Raw genomic sequence first — 18,291 nt, forward strand, 5'->3', positions numbered from 1 at the left:
AATAAAATGCACTTATCTTTATCAAGCACTTCTAGTTTCACTATTACAAGGTGCCACATGCACCAAATATTTGATATGGAGTCTAATCACAATGCTGAAATTACGTTGCCTATTCTATTTTTAGGAACAGTGATAACAGACTTCATGGCTTGAAGTACTTGGCTTTGGGTGGCAACGTGAAAAGCTTACATGTGTATGTGTAATCCTGATGCAAAAAGAACTTTGTTTGGTATGAGGTTTCTTGGTTTGCCCCGCTGCTCTCCATCACTGCCCTCCATGCAGCCTTGAGGCAGCCTGATAGTGCTGTTCTTATCCTGGGAAGCTTGCAAGAAGCAAGCACACAGGTGACCAGCCCAGTGCAATGACTGCTCATAAATCCATTTTTGCAAGAGGCTGGTGAACTGGTAAAGATAAAGACAGTCTAAACAGCATTTGGGACACACTAAATAAAGAGTGAAGCCTTTTTTGATAGTGATGTTTACATACCATATAATTGTTTTTATCACTGAAAATCCCAACTTCCTTTCTTTGAACGTAATGTCTAAACAGGAAAAAGCTAACCTTCCTGTTTGGAGAATTGTTAGTTTCAGAAGAAATATCTTTTTCTCTCTTACTTGCAGTTTTCAAAGATTTTATTTTTAATACAAATGGAAAAGACAAACAATAGGCTATCTGAAAGGAAGGAAAACTGCATGTCTGAAACAAACAGTCTGCTATGAACAGATAGTCTTTGCGCTATCAAATAACTCATGTCATACCTATATACTGCCTTTTTGCATATTGGGAAAGGAAATGTAGACTTATTTTTGGCAACCACTATGCTGTATGTACACAATGCAGAAAGCAAAGGTAAGGCTAGAAGGGAGAGAGAAGCCCCTTGTCAATCTTGGTGTCAACCTCTATGTCAATCTCTGCTGGACTGGCCCAACAGTAACACCTAGATGTGATGCCAGGTTGACTAACAAGGCTAAATTTAAAATTTCTGGTACCTACTTGGCATTCAGCATTCCCTGTGGTTTGTGTCTGTGCTCACAGGAGCCTTCTGAGTAAATCTCAGCTTCTAAATTTTGCTTTTGCAGCTCTTGTTTCATTGAAGGAAATACTGGTGGAGCAGCACCTGCAGTTCTGTTCCAGATACATGGAGTCTCTTATGGCTGCGGAGCAGTGATACTGGAGTTCAAGATGCTCAGCTCATCTTTGTGAGGGACAAAACAGAAAACAGGTAAACTATGTATGAAAAGGTGCCTGTACCCCAAAGCAGAACAAGCTGTTTGGCATCTCAAAGGCATTTGATACCTTTTCAGAGACTGACAGCAGCCTAATGCAGTAACCACCAGAAGAGGTTTTGTAAGGACTACTGATATAAATTTGTCTGTATGGGAAGTCGTCATATCATCACTTCTCCTTCAGGTTATTTTATTGCAGTCAAGGCCATAGTTTTGCTGATCCTATTTATCAGCAACAATTACAAAATATTGAAGAATGAAGAAGGACAGGTGTGATATTAAGAACCACCACCCAGAGCAGGCTGAGAAGGCCAGTCTGTCTTTTCTTTACCATCTTCCTAAAGATATTCTTTAATCAAGGCCTGACTAATTTACCTGTACTTCACAGTTAAGCAGAAATCCTGAAATATCTGGATTATTCCTTAGAGCCTTGGCTCTCGTATTCACAGACTGCATGAATATCCACCTTCTTATGATCATAGAGAAAGTGTAAAAGTGTGGTCTTATAGGGTCAAATATGACACATTCCTAACTCTTCTAATATTGTAGATTTTTTACACCAGTCTTCTGATTCGGGAGCCTTATTTCACACAACTATATTCTTGCTGTTAGCAGTATTGTATAGTGCAAAGAAACCTTGCAAATATTTGCTAGCGCTAGTCCTACTTTAAGTTAATCTGCTTACTGTACTAGGACATCATTTTTAATCATGTTTTTAGAGTCAGACTCTAAAAATGTATCTTGTTCCTCCTCTGCCTTTGCTTGCTTCAGGTTTCTGCTTCTCATGGAACACAAGTCTGCTTTCGATGGAGAGATGCTTGGCCAGCCATATGTACCCCTCCTAACTTGGCTGGTCTCTCAGATATGCATGTTCTGATTCTGCTCCATTTGCAGTATCTTCGCCACTCACTCTTGCACTCAGCTGTGCACTGCTCTTCATCTGGAAGTATTTTGCCAGGTATAGGCCTTGCTTGGCGATTTAACTGGACTGCTGCTATTCACAGTTCCAGCAAGAGCAGAACATGTTAAAGCTATTGTAAAATAATCAGCACCACATGAAACTGAGAAGGTGGGATCCAATAATCTGAAGCCCAGATGGTGTCTGGCAGCAAGTAGAAGAACTGTCACGCTGAAAAAGACCCAGAAGTCAGCAAATGAGCTGAGTTAATGATGTGACACAAGAAAAGGAAAGGCAGAGTGATTCTGAGCAACATATGTTGGAGTGTCACACTCAAGAGCTTGAACTCTCTGTATCATATCTGTGCTAGCGTTCTCCACAGAGGCAGGACAGCTCTTGGGGTGGGAGCAATGGTGGATACTAACTGTACATTAACAAGGTGAGAGACCTACCAGCATGTTGAACAGTCTCTCTGAGGAGGGATTAGCAACTGGGATTAGCAAATATAATTGGATAACACTTTCCTGAGAATGGTATGGATGTCAGATGGGATGAGGAGGAGAAGCCTAATTTCACTGTGTGTGAAATAATAATAACGTAAAATATGCAATAACATGTGGACATATCATTGTTGACTTCTGGTACCCTCCATAGGAATACATTTCTAGAATCTGGGTTCTGGTCCAGAGTGCCTTGACTTCGAGCAGGAGCCCTTCAATCTCTGGACTTTGACAGGTTGGTCAGCTCTTGCTGTAGAACACCACTGCCTGCTTGACCAGTTAATGTTTATAACATATGTTGCAATGGTGGTGGTAGGCTTTTACTGTTAAATATCTGAGCTGATACCATGTGGCACTGAGTCACTGTCCTGTGATTATTCCCTGTGCTGCTACTGCAAATAAATTCACCAGCTTCCGTCTTAATTGCTTGCTTTAGAGCCAGTGTCACATTTCACACCCCATTCTGGACACTCTCCAACAAGTTAATGTCTTTCACTGAGGAAGGTGACTAAAACTGATGAGAGTATCCTTAACTAAAGAGCCATAAAATGCTAATAGACCGGTGATGTTCCCAGCAAACCTGAAGGGAATCTGATCAATAGTTATGAGGTTGAGGCTCAATTTATGGCCTTAATTCATCAAGCATAGTCATTCTCCATTTTTGTACAGGATGCTTTTGTGGTTCCTGCTGAGCAGAGGAGCATATAGTCTGCACAAGCCCTTTCTCGACAATTCCCCAGGCTTTGTCATTTAAGAAGAGGTGACTACAGAGGTGGTGCTCAGGGTCCTGTGATCTATTTGAAGTCAATTTTTCATTGTGTAGGACAGCACACTGGCTGGGAAGACTGAGAGTCTCAGGCTTAGAGTGCTTTCACAGTGAGTAAAAAATAAAGGTATTTTGGATCTCTTTAAAATTTCACATTGCAGTTATTCATATGCCTGCAAACCACTCCACAACCAGGAATGGTTCAGTAGCATGTTCTCCAAAATCCTTTTACTGCCCTTTGTAGACCCCTTGCAGTAGAATCTGTAAGGGACAGATGGGGGCTGGGCTACTTCTATGTTTCTAAGATGCCTCTGTGGTAGAAAGAAGTTTTCCCAGCTGCTCCTGACACATGTTTGATCTCTTTAAGTTTCCAAAATGCTATATAAGCATGGAAGCAGACAATGAAATTTCATCCAAAGGTTTTATTATAACCTTTATGTAAAAAGTCAGACCTTTTCAAAGGCTGAAGTAAATACAAATTTTATGTAGCCACCTCCCACCACTGTCATAAGCATGAAGTACATAGAAACATTTAAAACAAAATCAAAAAGCCTTGGTTTAAAGCCATCTCAGTAATCTCTGTTCTGCTTGTCGTTCCTGCATACGTAGGTTACCTGAAGTAAGTTTTAAGTATCTGAAGCGATAGGAGTGCCTAGTAAGAATACGATGAGGTCCTAACAGAAGAGGGGTCTCAGTTAACACTTGATCAAAAATATTTTGTGACGTTCATTCAAATATAATTCCTTAAGTGTGCTTTTAAAATTCCCATCTCTTACACCATGTACAGATCCATAGACTAACAGCCTAGACCTGCACATGATCTTCATTGTACAGATTCATTCTTGCTTTGGCTACTTGTCAGTGATTTTTAACGTGATATACTCCCTGGTATAACCTCTGACTTTAAAGGATGCCTATAAATATTTGCACTAGTTGGGAAGAAAAAAAAGTTTGGACACTTTCAGATCAGTGTAAGAGAGCTGAAATGCAGCTGGTGGCTTTTCTGGCAGCTCACGGGGTATGTGGGAAACCAGGGCTGCTGGTTGTTTTTCAGACCTCCCTCTGCAGCAGCATTTTGTCCCTAACACCAGCAGCTGCAGCAGACGGATGCTGGAGGCGTTTGGGAAGCCCTGGCTGTCACCCGAGCCCACAGCGACACCCAGGGCTTCATCCACATCATCCAGGCCATTTTCTAATCTGCTCCGCTGTGCCTCCTGGAAAATTTTCCAACGTTTAGCCCTTTTCTGCTCTTGAGTGACTACACTGATTGACAAGGAAGTAATATTTTCCTGTAGTAATTTTATCAGTAGAAATCCTGTATACCGCTACACTGACAGTAAATTAGATCAACCACAGGCACATCTATATTCAAAAAGATGCATGTACAGGAAGTGGGTTGTACTTCTTAATCTCCATCAAAATAGTTAAGATGGTAGTATTTGTTTGCAGCTAAGGTCAAGACAGCTTATAAACCTCCCATTCCTGCTTCCTCGCTACAGCGAAAAACTCACTGAGGCCATACTGAAATGATTTGGTAAGTTTTTGTTGAATAAATGTATAAACCAAGATGAACAGTACACAGAAGGAATACGTCACCATCGAAATAATAGGTGCAGGTTTTATAACAGTGAACACTGAGTCACACCTATTTAAAATGACCCTGAACAACGCCCTGAAGACAGATACCTGAACAAACAGTGGTAAAGTGATTAGAGAGGTAAGAGAGTACCACGCATTAATGATTCTAGAAAAATACTTAAATAGAAGCAGAAAAACACCCTGGAGTTGATCAGGACCCAGGATGTACAGAGGAGAACCCAAATTACACACCAATTGTCTGTACTTTCCACTCCCAGAACGTGAAAGCTGTCTGGCCATCACTGGGCTACTGGCCATGTCACCAGTATACAGCCCATGCAGCTGCTGAGGTAGTTTTCTTGTTTGCTTTTCAGATCAGAAGGGGATACCTGTTTCCCTGCAAGGCAGGAGGCAGCTCAGCTGCAAAAGCACCAGGCTGAAACAGCAGCAAATGAAGTAGACCAATGACCATAGTTTTACCAGCAAATAGAGCAGTTGTGGAGGGGAAAGGTTCAAAGTTTGTACATGCCAGTTGAGAAGCTGAGGCTAATTGAGTAGAAAAAAAAAATAAATGAAATCTGTGTTACACCAATTTAAAGCGTAAATGTGCAAAGCACTGGTTGTACTTTGAAACAGAGCATGAGCAGTTACAGAGTTCAAAAAGCACAGGAATACATAATCCATGAACCAACAGTTCACACATGAGAACACGCTTGCTCCCATAAAGTACTGTGGGCTCTTTATAAAAAAAAAAACAAAGGCATACTTCTCTAAGTGAAACAGACCTGTAAGTAAGTAGTACACTGAAAATCAGGACTAAAGTGTCTGAAGCTGAGCATCCAAAATATGAAGCATCTGTGATTCATTTAACTCTTCTGAAAATGAGTGTCATAGTCTATAAAAATTGCACTTACATACATTTTCTGGTTGCTTTCAAGCTGTTTCCATGTTTAGTAGGATTTATACTGAGATAGTTATCTTTCTACCTGGAAGATGATGCAAACTTCTATTTATTCTTGCCGTTCCTGGCACAGCTGGAAATGGAGTTTATAGAAAGCCCATACAGTGTCAATGTGAGACCGTTGTTACAGTCTGCAGCTCTATACCATTGGCTACCTTCTGCACTTTTTTCTCCTTCAGAATTTGACAAGAAAGATTATTTAAAAACCAGTCTACATCTTGATAATCTTCAGGCCATCGCAAATATTGGCTCCTTTGTAAAAAGTTCCGAATTGGTTTGTGTTTCATCAGTTGATATTGAGAAAGTGATCCAGCCACTACCATAATGAGGACATCTTTCAGATCAGAAAAGTACCTGCTTTGGGCAAAATTAAAGGCTTCCACACACCACCCGTCTTTGAGAAACTGCCTGGTCACAATGCAAATTGTCTTCCTGCTGTTCGAAATGGCATCACGAATATTGTTGATATGTTCTTCCCCAGGTAAGAAATCTCTTTCCTCAAAGCACAAGGTAAATCTGTTTTTATCAAAATACTGTGAATCCAGATGCTTTATCAAGGAATTCTGGACCCATTCAAAGTCCTTTTTGCTGTAACACAAATATGCATCATATCTGTATTCACTTTTATCTGCTGCTTGTGGATGCCTGTCTATAATTTTTTCTGTGATAGTTTTATACCAGACAAAACAAATCCCTCGGCAGCGAGTAAAAATGATGACTGCTGTCAGAAACATTAGAAGAGTGACAGAGGTGAAGACAAATACTGAGAACCTGAGCATCTGCTGGAGTTCATCTTCATCGCAATCATCATATGTCAGAAAGGACAGTGGTACCCCTGCAAATGCAGGTGGGTATACACAGTACCTGTCAGCTTCTGAGCCAGCCAGGGTTACATTGGTTTCATTTAGCCACACTAGTAGATTCTTTAAAGTACAATCACAGACATACTTATTATGTGTTATATCCAGAATACTCAAAGTCATAAAGACTTCAGGCTCAGGGGATAAAAGCTGATTTCCAGTTAAGTTTAGGTTGGTTAGGCTTTGTGGAAAAATCCCGGGAGAAAGATGAGACAATAGGTTGGAAGCTAGATTAAGTCTTTTTAGAGATGTTAGACCTCTAAAAATCTCCTGTGGAAGAGCACTGAGGTAGTTGTTATTCAGATGTAGAACCTGAAGTTTTGACAGTGCCCCGAACACATCCAAACATAAACCTCTCTCCCACACAAGCTGTAACATATTTTCGCCTAGATCCATATAGATTAACTGACTGTTTTCTATAGCATTTTCACTCTTCACACAGTAAGAGAAGCGATTCTGTTTTAAGAAGATATACTGCACATCTGGAACTTGGAAAAGAATATACAGGTCACCCACGTTTGCCAACCAATTTCGTTCTAAGTCAAGGTGTGTTGTTGCTATTGCTGTGCCAGCTACAGACATTAGTTTATTATCACCTAAAAAGACAGAGGTCACATGTGGAAAGGAAGGGAGTTTTTTAATGGCATTGTCTCGGAGATCAATTATTTTCAGGCTTACTAAGTTACTGAATGAATTTTTACCAATCATCCCGATATGATTTTGCTGTAAATCAATATACAGTATACTGCGTAGACCCTGAAAAGTATAATCATACAACTCGCCTAAAAGATTACTTGACAGATTGAGAGCTTTTAGGTTTCCCAAGCCAAAAAATGCTTGCCTTTGGATTTGATTTATCTTGTTTTTGAAAAGGTTCAGAAATGCCAGATTACCAAGGCTTTGAAAGATTAAGGAATTGAGAGAGAAAATGTAACCATTTGAAATATCAAGCAAATGAAGATCACTTCTTGCTAGCCCTGCAAATGTATTATTATCTGGATTTTTTAAGTTATTAAAGCCAAAACCTGAACCCATTACATGAGGGCCAAATATTAAAGAACCAATTTGAGTACCTTTAATGGCTGCACAGAAATATTGGACTTTCTCTGTGCTCCAGCCATTCCCACTAAGGTCTAGTGAGTCAAATGTAATATTTCTGAAAGGATTTTGGCATTTAGCCCAGACCGTTTCATCCGTCTTGTACAATTGATTAGAACTGAGACTAAAAAATATGAAGTGTTTTCCTCGGAAGCTGGTAAGATTGCTTTCACACAGGTTGGATATTGTGTTGAATTTCAGGTTCACAGTTTTTAAGACTGTTAGATTATAAAATAAGGGATGAGGATGAAGTTTAGTGATTTGGTTCCCTGAAAGATCCACTTCTTCTAACGAGCTCAAATCTTGAAAGTAGCGGTCCTCCAGGATGGAATCTCCCAGGTTGTTCTGAAACAGACGGAGTACACTCAGATGCTGCAAGCCTACAAAAGCATCAAGATCCAGCTGAAGAATGTTATTGAATCCCAAGTCTAAGACACGAAGGTTTGGCAGGTTCCTGAAAGCTCCTTTTCCTATGGTAACAGGATAGACATACTGCGCTCCAATTTCCAACAACAACAAGTGCTCCAGCAGTGGAAAGGAAGTTGCAGTCACTTGTCTGATATAGTTGAAAGCTAGCAAAAGCTTCACTGTGTCCTTTGGCACAAGTGGAATATCTGTGAGGTTGCAGAAATGATACAGGGAGATTTGGGCTTCTGAATAACAGCTTCTAGATGCACATATATCACTAGCTAGTGATATTCCAATGACAAGTACTAGCTGTTGACGTAACATCACGAGTCTATGTGAAAAAAGTGAAAATAGTAAGCATTAATTCTGGAGTTGGCAGTAAGCTGTAGAGCATGTTTTTAACAGTTGTACAATAAAAGACTAACGTCACACTAAAACTGACCAGTGATTTGAGATTTATCCTTTCTCTGGAGTACCTTTATGTATATTCAGGGTGGCACCAAAACCCCACTAGGCAAGCATGAAAATCTTGGCCTAGCTATTTAAATTACATCATGGGACTGATAATGCTGTTGTATTAGCTTAATTCCTTAATCAGTTATCCAAACAGTTGAAACAGTTTGGATTACCGAAGTAAGGTGCAGTCATCCAGTCATCTCAACCAAGGAGGCAAACGCTGCTCTTTCCCTGAGCGCTCTCCTGGTAAGAGCAATCTTGCTATTTGGAGTTCAGATTGCTGTCACATAGAAGTCCCTAACAGCCATGAATTTTTAAAGGAAGGATCTCTTTTGGGGGTCCTTGAGCCTCAGAGTAACCATGTAATGTGAAACTGTTCTTGAAAGGCTTGTAAAATAGTTTTGCAAGTATAGGCAGGAACAAGGCTAACAGTGAAGGAAAAGAAAAAAACGCAGCATCCTGAAACTGTGCTGCAAGATTTCATGTTTTGTGAAAAACTGCATTTCCTGAACTGTAAATTCCTCAGACAAAAAGGTGCATAACATAATTTATGCAGATCACTGATGAACCCATTCATTAATTTATTCCCACTCTGGATTTCCCTTGCATTATGCCATCTGTCTGCCTGTCTCTATCTGAGACAAAGACCTCTTCAGAGCAAGGAATTTCTTTTTTATTGAGCATGGTAAAAAACCAGAGCAAATTATTAGCCCTAAAGTGGTTGTTTATGTACTGTAGTTTAAAAAAAAAACCTAACTAAGATTGTAACCATCTGCCTCTCCTTTTAGAAAAACATTTATTGAAATGAAATGACAGCCCAATGGAAGAATTTTTTGTGACCTCCCACTCAATCTACTTAAAAATCAGAAAGCGTAAATTCTTGCAGAACCAAAGCCCTGATAGCCATCTAACGACTGCAAAGTAAATCTACTTCAGGGAGGAAACAAGTTGGGCTTTGAGCCAGTAATTAAGAAGAGGTAAACCCCACTAATTACGATTATGATTTGAGCACACTGCTTCTTTAAAGCAGAAGTACAAAATGCTATGCAGAACATTGCACTTGAACTAAAATAATCTTATGCTTGTTGTCATCCTACAAAGTGATTTCTGGGAAATGAAAAAGCGTGTCAGTAGAAACCATTATGATATTCCCATTGCAAATGCCAAGGGAAAGAGCTGGCCATTTTTTAGACTATCTGCTAAATAGGAAGAACAAGGATGTTGTAGTACCATTGAATCTCATAACTGACACAATCTCACTGTGCTTAACATTTTCAGTGATGTTCTCAAAGTCATCTGATTATACTAAAACTTTAATTTGTAACAACTGTGACTAACATGGGGAGTCTGCAAACACGTACACAGAAACTTAAAATACTACTCCTGTCATTTTTTAAGACAATTTTCATGGTTTTGGAACATGATCTGATTCTTGAAAGTAAAAAATATTATTAATATAGGATTGGGTGCTAAATTCTGAAGTCCTGGCACTCAAATTTCATTCACATTTTGTCTCATTAAGGAATTCAGGATGTGCAGCAAAGAAAAGCAAATCGCAGGTACTGAGTATCAAAATTCTGGTAAGAGGTTTTAACTGAATCTATGGGGAATAAATCCTAGGACTAGAAAATCATAGTGTTTTCTACCCTCTTTTTTGACCTAGCACGCACTGTTAAAAGTGGACTTTATAAACAGTAAACTGTATAATGTTTGTCTTTATGACTACAAAGTGGTGTAGGTTATTAAAATAAAACAGAACTAAACATAGAGCAGGTTGAGATCTTGTTTACTTTTTACTCTTCTGTCTGCTTGAACCATGGAAACAAATGACCACATTTCCCTTTTATTATTTATTAACTATCACTATTACTTGTTGGCACCATAATATAAGATGTTTAGCACAAATGGTTTCAAATTACATTTATCTTTCAGACATTTCCATTTCCATTCCTTGTTGTTTGCCCAAATGCAATGGCTGGTTTTTCACATATGGGCAAAATGACAGCATCATCAAAAGCAGTGACAAATAGAAACTACTTTGGAAGTCAAAATTTAATAGACATGTATCAACTTAACCACAAGAAAAAGCTCAAAATGTTTAGAGCGGAAAAACTGGAAAAAGTTGGAGTTTTTTAATTAAAAAAAATATTTTTATTATTGGAAAATAAGAAAATGGTGAAATATTTCTCTCCATCTTTGCTTTTATACTTACCTGCTTTTCTGCATTCTTGTAAGTTAAAGAAACCTCTAATAATCTCTTAACAGTTGTTACAGTCCGCCTCCACTCTGGTTTATTGACATGGAACATTTGTAAACTCTTTGCTCCCTCAGTTTTTTTCTGCGTAAGTTACTACATTTTCCCCCAAATCGTGGCCCTCCATGAGCAAGAGGAGAATGCTAACAGTAAGTAATGCCTCTTACTGCTCTCATGAGAACACCAAACATTTTTAATTTAACAGAGTCCCCTGTGTAGCATTCATACAATGCTTCACCATTGTACATTAACACGTAAAACCTTCTGGGAAGAATATTCTTCCCACAAAATGACCATCATCCCATTAAGTTACATGCCTGGGCATGGAGGTGAAGTGATACGTAAATGCTTAATTTGTTACTGAAAACTGGAGCTATGAAGCTTAGAGAACCAGAGCTCAGCATGTGAGATTTTGTTTCGTTTACTGCATTGATGTTGGGCTAAGAGGTAAAGGGAAAAGGTAGGAGGGGAGGAAAAATGCAGCAAATACTTTTGGGGTGGAATATCCTAAGCTGCTATGTTTCCGAGCAATTAAAAGAACTTTTACAATGCAGGGTGGATATCCTACCTGGATGTAAAGGCAGCAGGCAAGTGCATACAGAATGCAAATGGTCTCAGCCTCCTTGGGAAGTGTGAGTCTGGATCAGGGAAGGCTGATGCAGATGCTTTGAGTAGTCTGGAACTGACCTACACTATTGTACTATCTTTTTTTTTTTAAACTCAGTTTTGTTAACTTGGATTTAAATCACCCAGAGACCTTCACTGCACAGCAAAAAGGGAACTGGTGGTTCCTGAGTGGATGCTGTAGTGGTATCTGTCTCAGCCCAGCTGCGCACACTTTGGGACATCCACAGAGGCTGACGCTGAGCAGTGCCTGAAGCACAGCTGAAGAGGAGGACTAAGACAGTCTCCTTTTTGATGTAGAAAAGCCAGAAAAGAAGTTAGAGTAACAACTGTCTGATGGAGAGTTAGCAAGCACTTACCATTCCCCTTTCCACACCCCCAACGAAAACACACTGGAGTCCACATATAAAAAGAATGAGTTACATACCCTATTTTTGTCCTTGCTGGTGGCCGAGATCGTTTGCTTGCTTTTTAAGAGAGTGACCTGAAAGGAAAATTTTGGTTTCAGAAGTGGTTTTGTGTAGCATTCAGCAGCATGTTGACTCTCTTCAGCAGCCTCCCCTGCTTCCGTCACATAACCCTGGGTCAAATATGAACCAGCACACCCCAGTGGGAGTGAACAGACCCGTCCCGTATGTGCTTGTGAAAATGAGCAGCGCACCTAAATGGTTCTCAGTTGTCAGCCAGAGGTTTTGGGGAACCAAGCAGCAGAGGCATTGGCTATCTGGGTGGACTCTAGAGAAGACCAGTCTGATATAACCATCAATGAGATTTACAGAGTTTAAAAATATTTTTAATAACCTATTGCACTGACCATTCCCTCCTAAGGACAACTTTCCTAGACAACTCAGTCAGCCAGAGGAATTGTGTGCCCACCACAAGCACAGACTGCTGAAAGTTATTCCACAAAGATGAAGTCCTGTGATCAAGAATACCGATCATTTAGGTGTTCGTGATGTGGTCAGTGGATAAAAAGGCAAAGACAGAGGTAAAGCTGGTAAGTTTTCCATTATCTGCACCAAAAAACAAAGCAAAACCCCAAGATGTAAATATTTTGCTCATGCTAATTTTCACAAAAACAATCCAGTTTTTTTTTTCTGTAAGTCACTGAATCACAGATGAGTAGGGTATATATATATAATAAAGGTAGCAGTATATTTTGATGAGTGTGTGAGAATCTCATCTCTAATTGCTGCAAGCCTGCTTTAGAAATAAGGATTAAGGGATAAACATTAAGCCTACTGCCAAGTTGGAAGGTTTTTTTCTCCCTTTAGCTCCATAACTAAGGGCCTTGCTGTTTGGACAGCAAGATGTGAGAGCTCACTTGGAGCCTGCATGAGTGCTGCGGGTGCCCTTATGTCTTTCTATGAAACACCACTAGTTGTCACCAGTAGCACAAAAACTCTTCAGAGAAAGGAAAGAAAGAAAGAGGATTAAACAAATTCAGGGTGTATTTCTTGCCTGGAAAATCAAAGCATCATTCTCTTTTCTCCCCTATATACCCAAAACCATTAGATACTGAAGAGACAAAGACCATCTTAATTGTCCCTTATTTTTTTTTTTTCTGTAGTGAGATGTATTTGTGTATATAATTACACTGATTTAACTTAGAATTTTATATGCACAGTGCTTTCATCATCAGTGTACAACTTTTCTTGTGAATGTTTTGAAAATATATTTAAGCCAACTTCTATATGTATATGTCCAGAGTCCAGCTAACTGAACAGAGACTGTTTTGTATTCACCTAACCTAAACTACACTGAGTTTGCAGCAATGTTTATGAATAAGTTTCTTGATACACTGGTGCCACACTTCTGCTTTCTGGTAAATTCTAAGATTTGAAATAATTCTCTGGTTTCAAATCTAATCACCAGTAGGTATTTCTGTGTAGAAAACAATATAATTTCAAATGTTTTGCTTCTGATTCTTAGATACTAATACAAATACATTCTTGCTGACTTCTGTCCCTCTCCTGCATTCACCAGAGTAGCTCTCCTGCCTGACAAGGATTGATACGTTTACATTTGTGACAGAATGAATTGGGGGTCCTGCCCATATACAGCTTCTGAATTCTGCTTGAAGTACTTAACACTCTTAGTATTAAATTGTTCTGGCATACTGTCCCGGACCAGAAACAACAGTCAGTTTTTCAGTCCTTTGGGACAAGGGATTAGCCAATTCCTAGAAGAGTTAGTTAACCCCAGATCTTTCTGCCAGAACCTGTCAAAGTGCCGCATTCACAAACAGTATTAATAAAGAAATCAGCTGTAGGTACAAAGCAAATGGGCATGAACGAGCCACTGGGAAAGGGAAACAGCAGGAAGAGTTTGGAACCTTTGGGTGAGGACATTTTTGCTTAGTTTCAGGTTAACTCTCACTCAGTATAGATAATCTCAGCTGGAAGGACTGAGATTTCAAATGGCTCTTGATTCAGTCCATGAGTTGTGGAACAAGGTTCTCAACAAAGTCAAATAAATCCTTTCTTCTCTCCCCCTTCCTTTTTCAAACCTAGTTTACTTTTGAGAACAAATGTTAGGAAAATGTTCATGTCCTGATAGTATTAAAGTTTAAATACCTGATCTCTGTACATCTGTAACCAATCTTTGGCCATGTTGCATGTAAGATGCTTGCAATGGCTCCAGGAAAGGGGTTATGGCAGATACAGCAGTCCACTACCACTCATCCATGGTGACAGGACAAAGCTGAGCTGTAAGATACAACAAAACACACATAGAGCTTTATGGGAGTTAGGCCTGAAACGGTCTCTCACGGTTTAGCAGCGTGGGACTGCTGAGCCAGCTCATTAGTGCGGGAGGAGACTGTGTGAGACTCTGCTTCTGACCTGAGACTTGAAATGTAAATCAATGATTTCAGTTCCCATCTCCCTCTCCTTTTCTTCAGTCCCTTCCTCTTTTCCCTAGACTTTGACTTAGGCATGGACCAAGTACACCAGCATATAAAGGGAGTCTAGCTCCTACATTAGTATGACCACTGCATCTGTCCTCTTTCCACATTGCTGTTTAGTGTGGATGTAAAGGTAGGGCTTAAGCTATCTGCTTGGGGAATTTTAGATGTTAGCTGCCCAATCAGAAAAGTAATTCCCAACCAAAGACCCAGAGTGAAGACTAGAAAACATGCACAAACCTAACGCAGCCCTTGCGTAATGATATGGCCCATCCCCGGTACATGACTAGTGCAGCTCCTGTCTTATTTGGATTGCATTGACCCTTCTGTGAAAACACTCAAACAGAAGGAAGACAACTTGGGAGTGGGGGGGTGAAAGGAAGAAAATAACAAGCACTGCAAACAATGGAATCTTGTCTGTCATTTATATGTCATGGGGTTGAGACATTCTCCAAAGTATCTAGAACAGTTAAGGTGATTACCTATGACTTCAAATTTTCCTAAGAATGGGTCAAAGCTATTGAGGCTGGAGGCTGTAGCTTTGGAAACTGGTACCTCAAAGTGGAAGGTGACGCTAAAAGAAGAACTGAGGAGTTAACTATAGATCCCCAATTCTGCATAAACAAGGGGAATACTGACTGGATGCAACATTATGGCAGAAGCGTGTACTAACAAAGGGAAGCAGAGGACAGTTGCTAATTCTGTACTCAAAACTAGGCTCTGAAGATGAAGTCTGGTGATGGATTTTAGCTAAACTAGCATTTTGGATTAAACAACCACAGTCAAGCAACCAATGTTACACTCCAAAGTAATTCAAGAAGTTTATCTTACAATCCCTGCTCAGCAAAAAAATCCTGACAACTCTTGCATTCTTGTTTGCATAGCCAAGCTTCTGCAGTAGAAATACAATATACTGTTACCTAACATATGTGCTTACAGCCTCGTGATTAAAGCCATTTCCTTGAAGGAGAACCAGACAAGCTTCTCAGACTGAGGAAGGTTGAATACTCAGGTCTTCCACTTCCTTTAATGGTCTAACTGGGTCATAATATCAGAGACCTCTCATTTCTGTGGCTAAAGCATGCAAGAAAATGTCCGTGGCTGGTATGCCTTGCACTAAACCCAAAGTTGCAGCTTTGCTGGAAGTGTTCCATGCAGGCTCCATGGGGGGCCGTGTTCTTAACATCCATCTCCACAACATCTGCAATCACTGTGCGAGGTTCCTCACCCTGGGGTGCTCCTTTGCAATGGCTTACACATGCTGGGAGCAGCAGCACAAATGGGGGCGCTGTGTGGGTTTATGACTGAATGAAGGGCCTGCTGGATCAGCTTCTGGCTACTTGGCTGCCTAAAATCTACTGAAATTCACCTGAACAGACAAATGTGTCTCAATTTCAGTCTTCAGTTCTTGGGTCTCTTCCTGCGATCCAAATTAAAGAGCCTCTTTGTTCAGTTTTCCCTATCTATGCACATGTCACAATTCTGTAGGCAACTGAGAGCAATTTCTACCTCTCGGAGAAAGTGCAGAACAAGTAAAATACCCTTGTCTATTTCCCTGATATCGTTAGTCTTTTCTTCACTCTCGGCAACAATTATGGCATGTTTCCCAGAGGCTGGTGATACACACTGACCATGAAGTACTATTTGTATTTCGTGCTTGGTAAAAATTTTCAGAAAAAAACCCCAAAGACCTTCAAAGAGCACATTTTTCTGTTACTCGGACAGTCAGCCTACAGACAGGGAGTTTGTTTGTAATATTTATCTAGGCCATTAAAGAGATCGTAAAAGATATATCACAAACAGTAAGCCTTTGTTCTTTGACTGGCCAGATAAAGGCCAACTGCTATTGTGAAAATTTGTATTGCTGCTGTTATCTGATTAGATCAAATCTACTTACTGAAACAGAAATACAACTCCAAGCTTTTGTCCAGGCTCTAAGCCATCATAATATATGCATTTGTGCTCATAAAAAGCTGTGCAGTGTAAACAAACTTTTCTTCATGGGGCCTGTCTAGCTGATTGCAATCTAAAAAAAAAAAAAAATTTCATTAATCAGATGATTAATGAATGTGTCCCTTCCCACCCCATCAGCCTCTCCCTTAAATTGTTAGGATGCTTAACTCCAATACAGCATCTTGTGACTTAAAATTGGGAAGCATGTTATAAGGCAAGTGAGTTCTGTGACAGTTCCTAGCATAGTTGGGGAAAACCTAACACAATAAGGCATTTCATGACTTGATAGAGCAGAAGAACCATGAAAAACAGCCACTCGTTTGGGTAATCAGAAGCTACCTATGGGATGTAATTATCTAGTTCCTGTTCATTACCTAGATTTATTTGGTTTGACATCCCCTCAGATTATATGACGAGATGCGACACACACGCACTTCAAATACAGCGTAATTCCTCTATTCTCATTATAACAGTTCTTGAAAAGCAAGTCTCCAGAAGGATGGGGAAATAAACTTAAAAGTGTAGACTAAAATAGGCTCTGGGCTATTTCTTCAGGGAACAGGAGTAAACTGGACGGGCACAGGGAAGGTGCTGTAAGCCCAGACTCTAGCTCCTGGCCTCACTCAGTTGTTTTTAGCCCCTGGCACTGTCCTGAGTGTCTCCCTCCTGAGCAGAGCCAGCTGGCTCTCTTCCCTGCCTGAGCAGCCAGCTGGGCTGGTTTTTCCAGTGAAGTGCCCCAACACTGGGCACTGGTCCATCTGCCAGCCCCAGCAGCCAGACTCCTCTGCCCCTGTCTCAGAGGGGAGGGTGAGGGCAGAGAGCACCTCAGCTAGGCTTGAGAAGGGGACCAACAAATTGTCTTATGCTCTTCCAGGTCCTATGGAAATGAACTTCTCGAGCCTTCAGTGAAGATTCCTGGGATTTTTTTCAATTACGACCGTTGTTTCCCAGGAGAGATGCTCATTCAAAGCTGCACAAACCACTTGTGGGCAGTCACAGTCACCACTCAGGTACTCTTGCCTCACACCCTGAATCCATGTTCACTCTTTTTTGCTTTGAAAACTGTCATGGGATAACTGCTTGTTCTAGACTAGACGCCACTCCAAGGAAGTAGTGTTTTCGTCCTGTTAGTTTCCCTTCCCTCTTAGCTATCATTTTGGACTGTGTTTTTCACAAAGGGGATTTAGCCCAGGGACAAAAGGTCCCTTTTTGTGCTCACAAGATAATTAGAAGCAGCCAGGATTAAAACTCTCACCTGGAAAATATCAAAGTGATAATAGGAAAAGGACTCTCAAGAATGACAGCCTAGTTTTTAACTTACAGGAGGTCAGCTTTCACAGATGTGACAGAAATTCTTGAGGAAGCAGCAGTAAGTGGAGAAGCAGCACTCAGACTGCAACTCCTCAGGTCACAAGCAGAGCTCCATACAGCCTTACCTGCAAAGCTAACCTTTTTATAAAGCTCATCAGCACTATCATACCAGCAGAACAGGGGTCAGGCATAAAACAGTGGTGATGATTCAGTAGCTGAAATAGGCAAAGATGACTAAATGGCTAGCTGGAAGGGAAATGGCATGGTTGCCACACCTGCACTCCTGAGACCCAACCTGAGCATGTTACTTATTAAGGAATTATTAAAAAAGTGTGGAGATAGGTGCCTAAACATTTAGAGCAAAACGGTAAAATTGATAACAAAGAGATGTTTTTTGCATCATGTTATAGAAAAGCAATCAAAAGACAACAAGCTGCAAATGCCCAGTGACAGAATAACCATAAATGTAGTACAAAAGTGAGACAGTCAGTCA

General features: G+C 40.3%; 1 protein-coding gene across 11 annotated transcripts in view; it reads right to left on the reverse strand.

Moving 5' to 3' along the window:
- Positions 1 to 3,797: 3,797 nt before the first annotated feature.
- The window catches only part of TLR5 (toll like receptor 5), a 30,691-nt gene continuing 16,197 nt past the window's right edge, over positions 3,798 to 18,291 (reverse strand). For 7 of the 11 annotated variants that reach the window (XM_021299624.2, XM_065058554.1, XM_065058553.1 and 4 more), the window contains 3 exons: positions 14,206 to 14,337; positions 12,057 to 12,113; positions 3,798 to 8,626 (listed from right to left, as the gene is read on the reverse strand). In XM_021299624.2, the coding sequence (XP_021155299.2) occupies positions 6,037 to 8,619 (2,583 nt within the window). In that variant the 5' untranslated portion in view covers positions 8,620 to 8,626; positions 12,057 to 12,113; positions 14,206 to 14,337 and the 3' untranslated portion in view covers positions 3,798 to 6,036. Of the gene's footprint in view, positions 8,627 to 12,056; positions 12,114 to 14,205; positions 14,338 to 16,431; positions 17,706 to 18,291 lie in introns of those variants that run through there. The other 4 variants (XM_065058558.1, XM_021299625.2, XM_065058557.1 and 1 more) reach the window with 2 other exon arrangements.

This window comes from Columba livia, chromosome 3, assembly GCF_036013475.1.
Source record: "Columba livia isolate bColLiv1 breed racing homer chromosome 3, bColLiv1.pat.W.v2, whole genome shotgun sequence".
NCBI lineage: Eukaryota > Metazoa > Chordata > Aves > Columbiformes > Columbidae > Columba > Columba livia.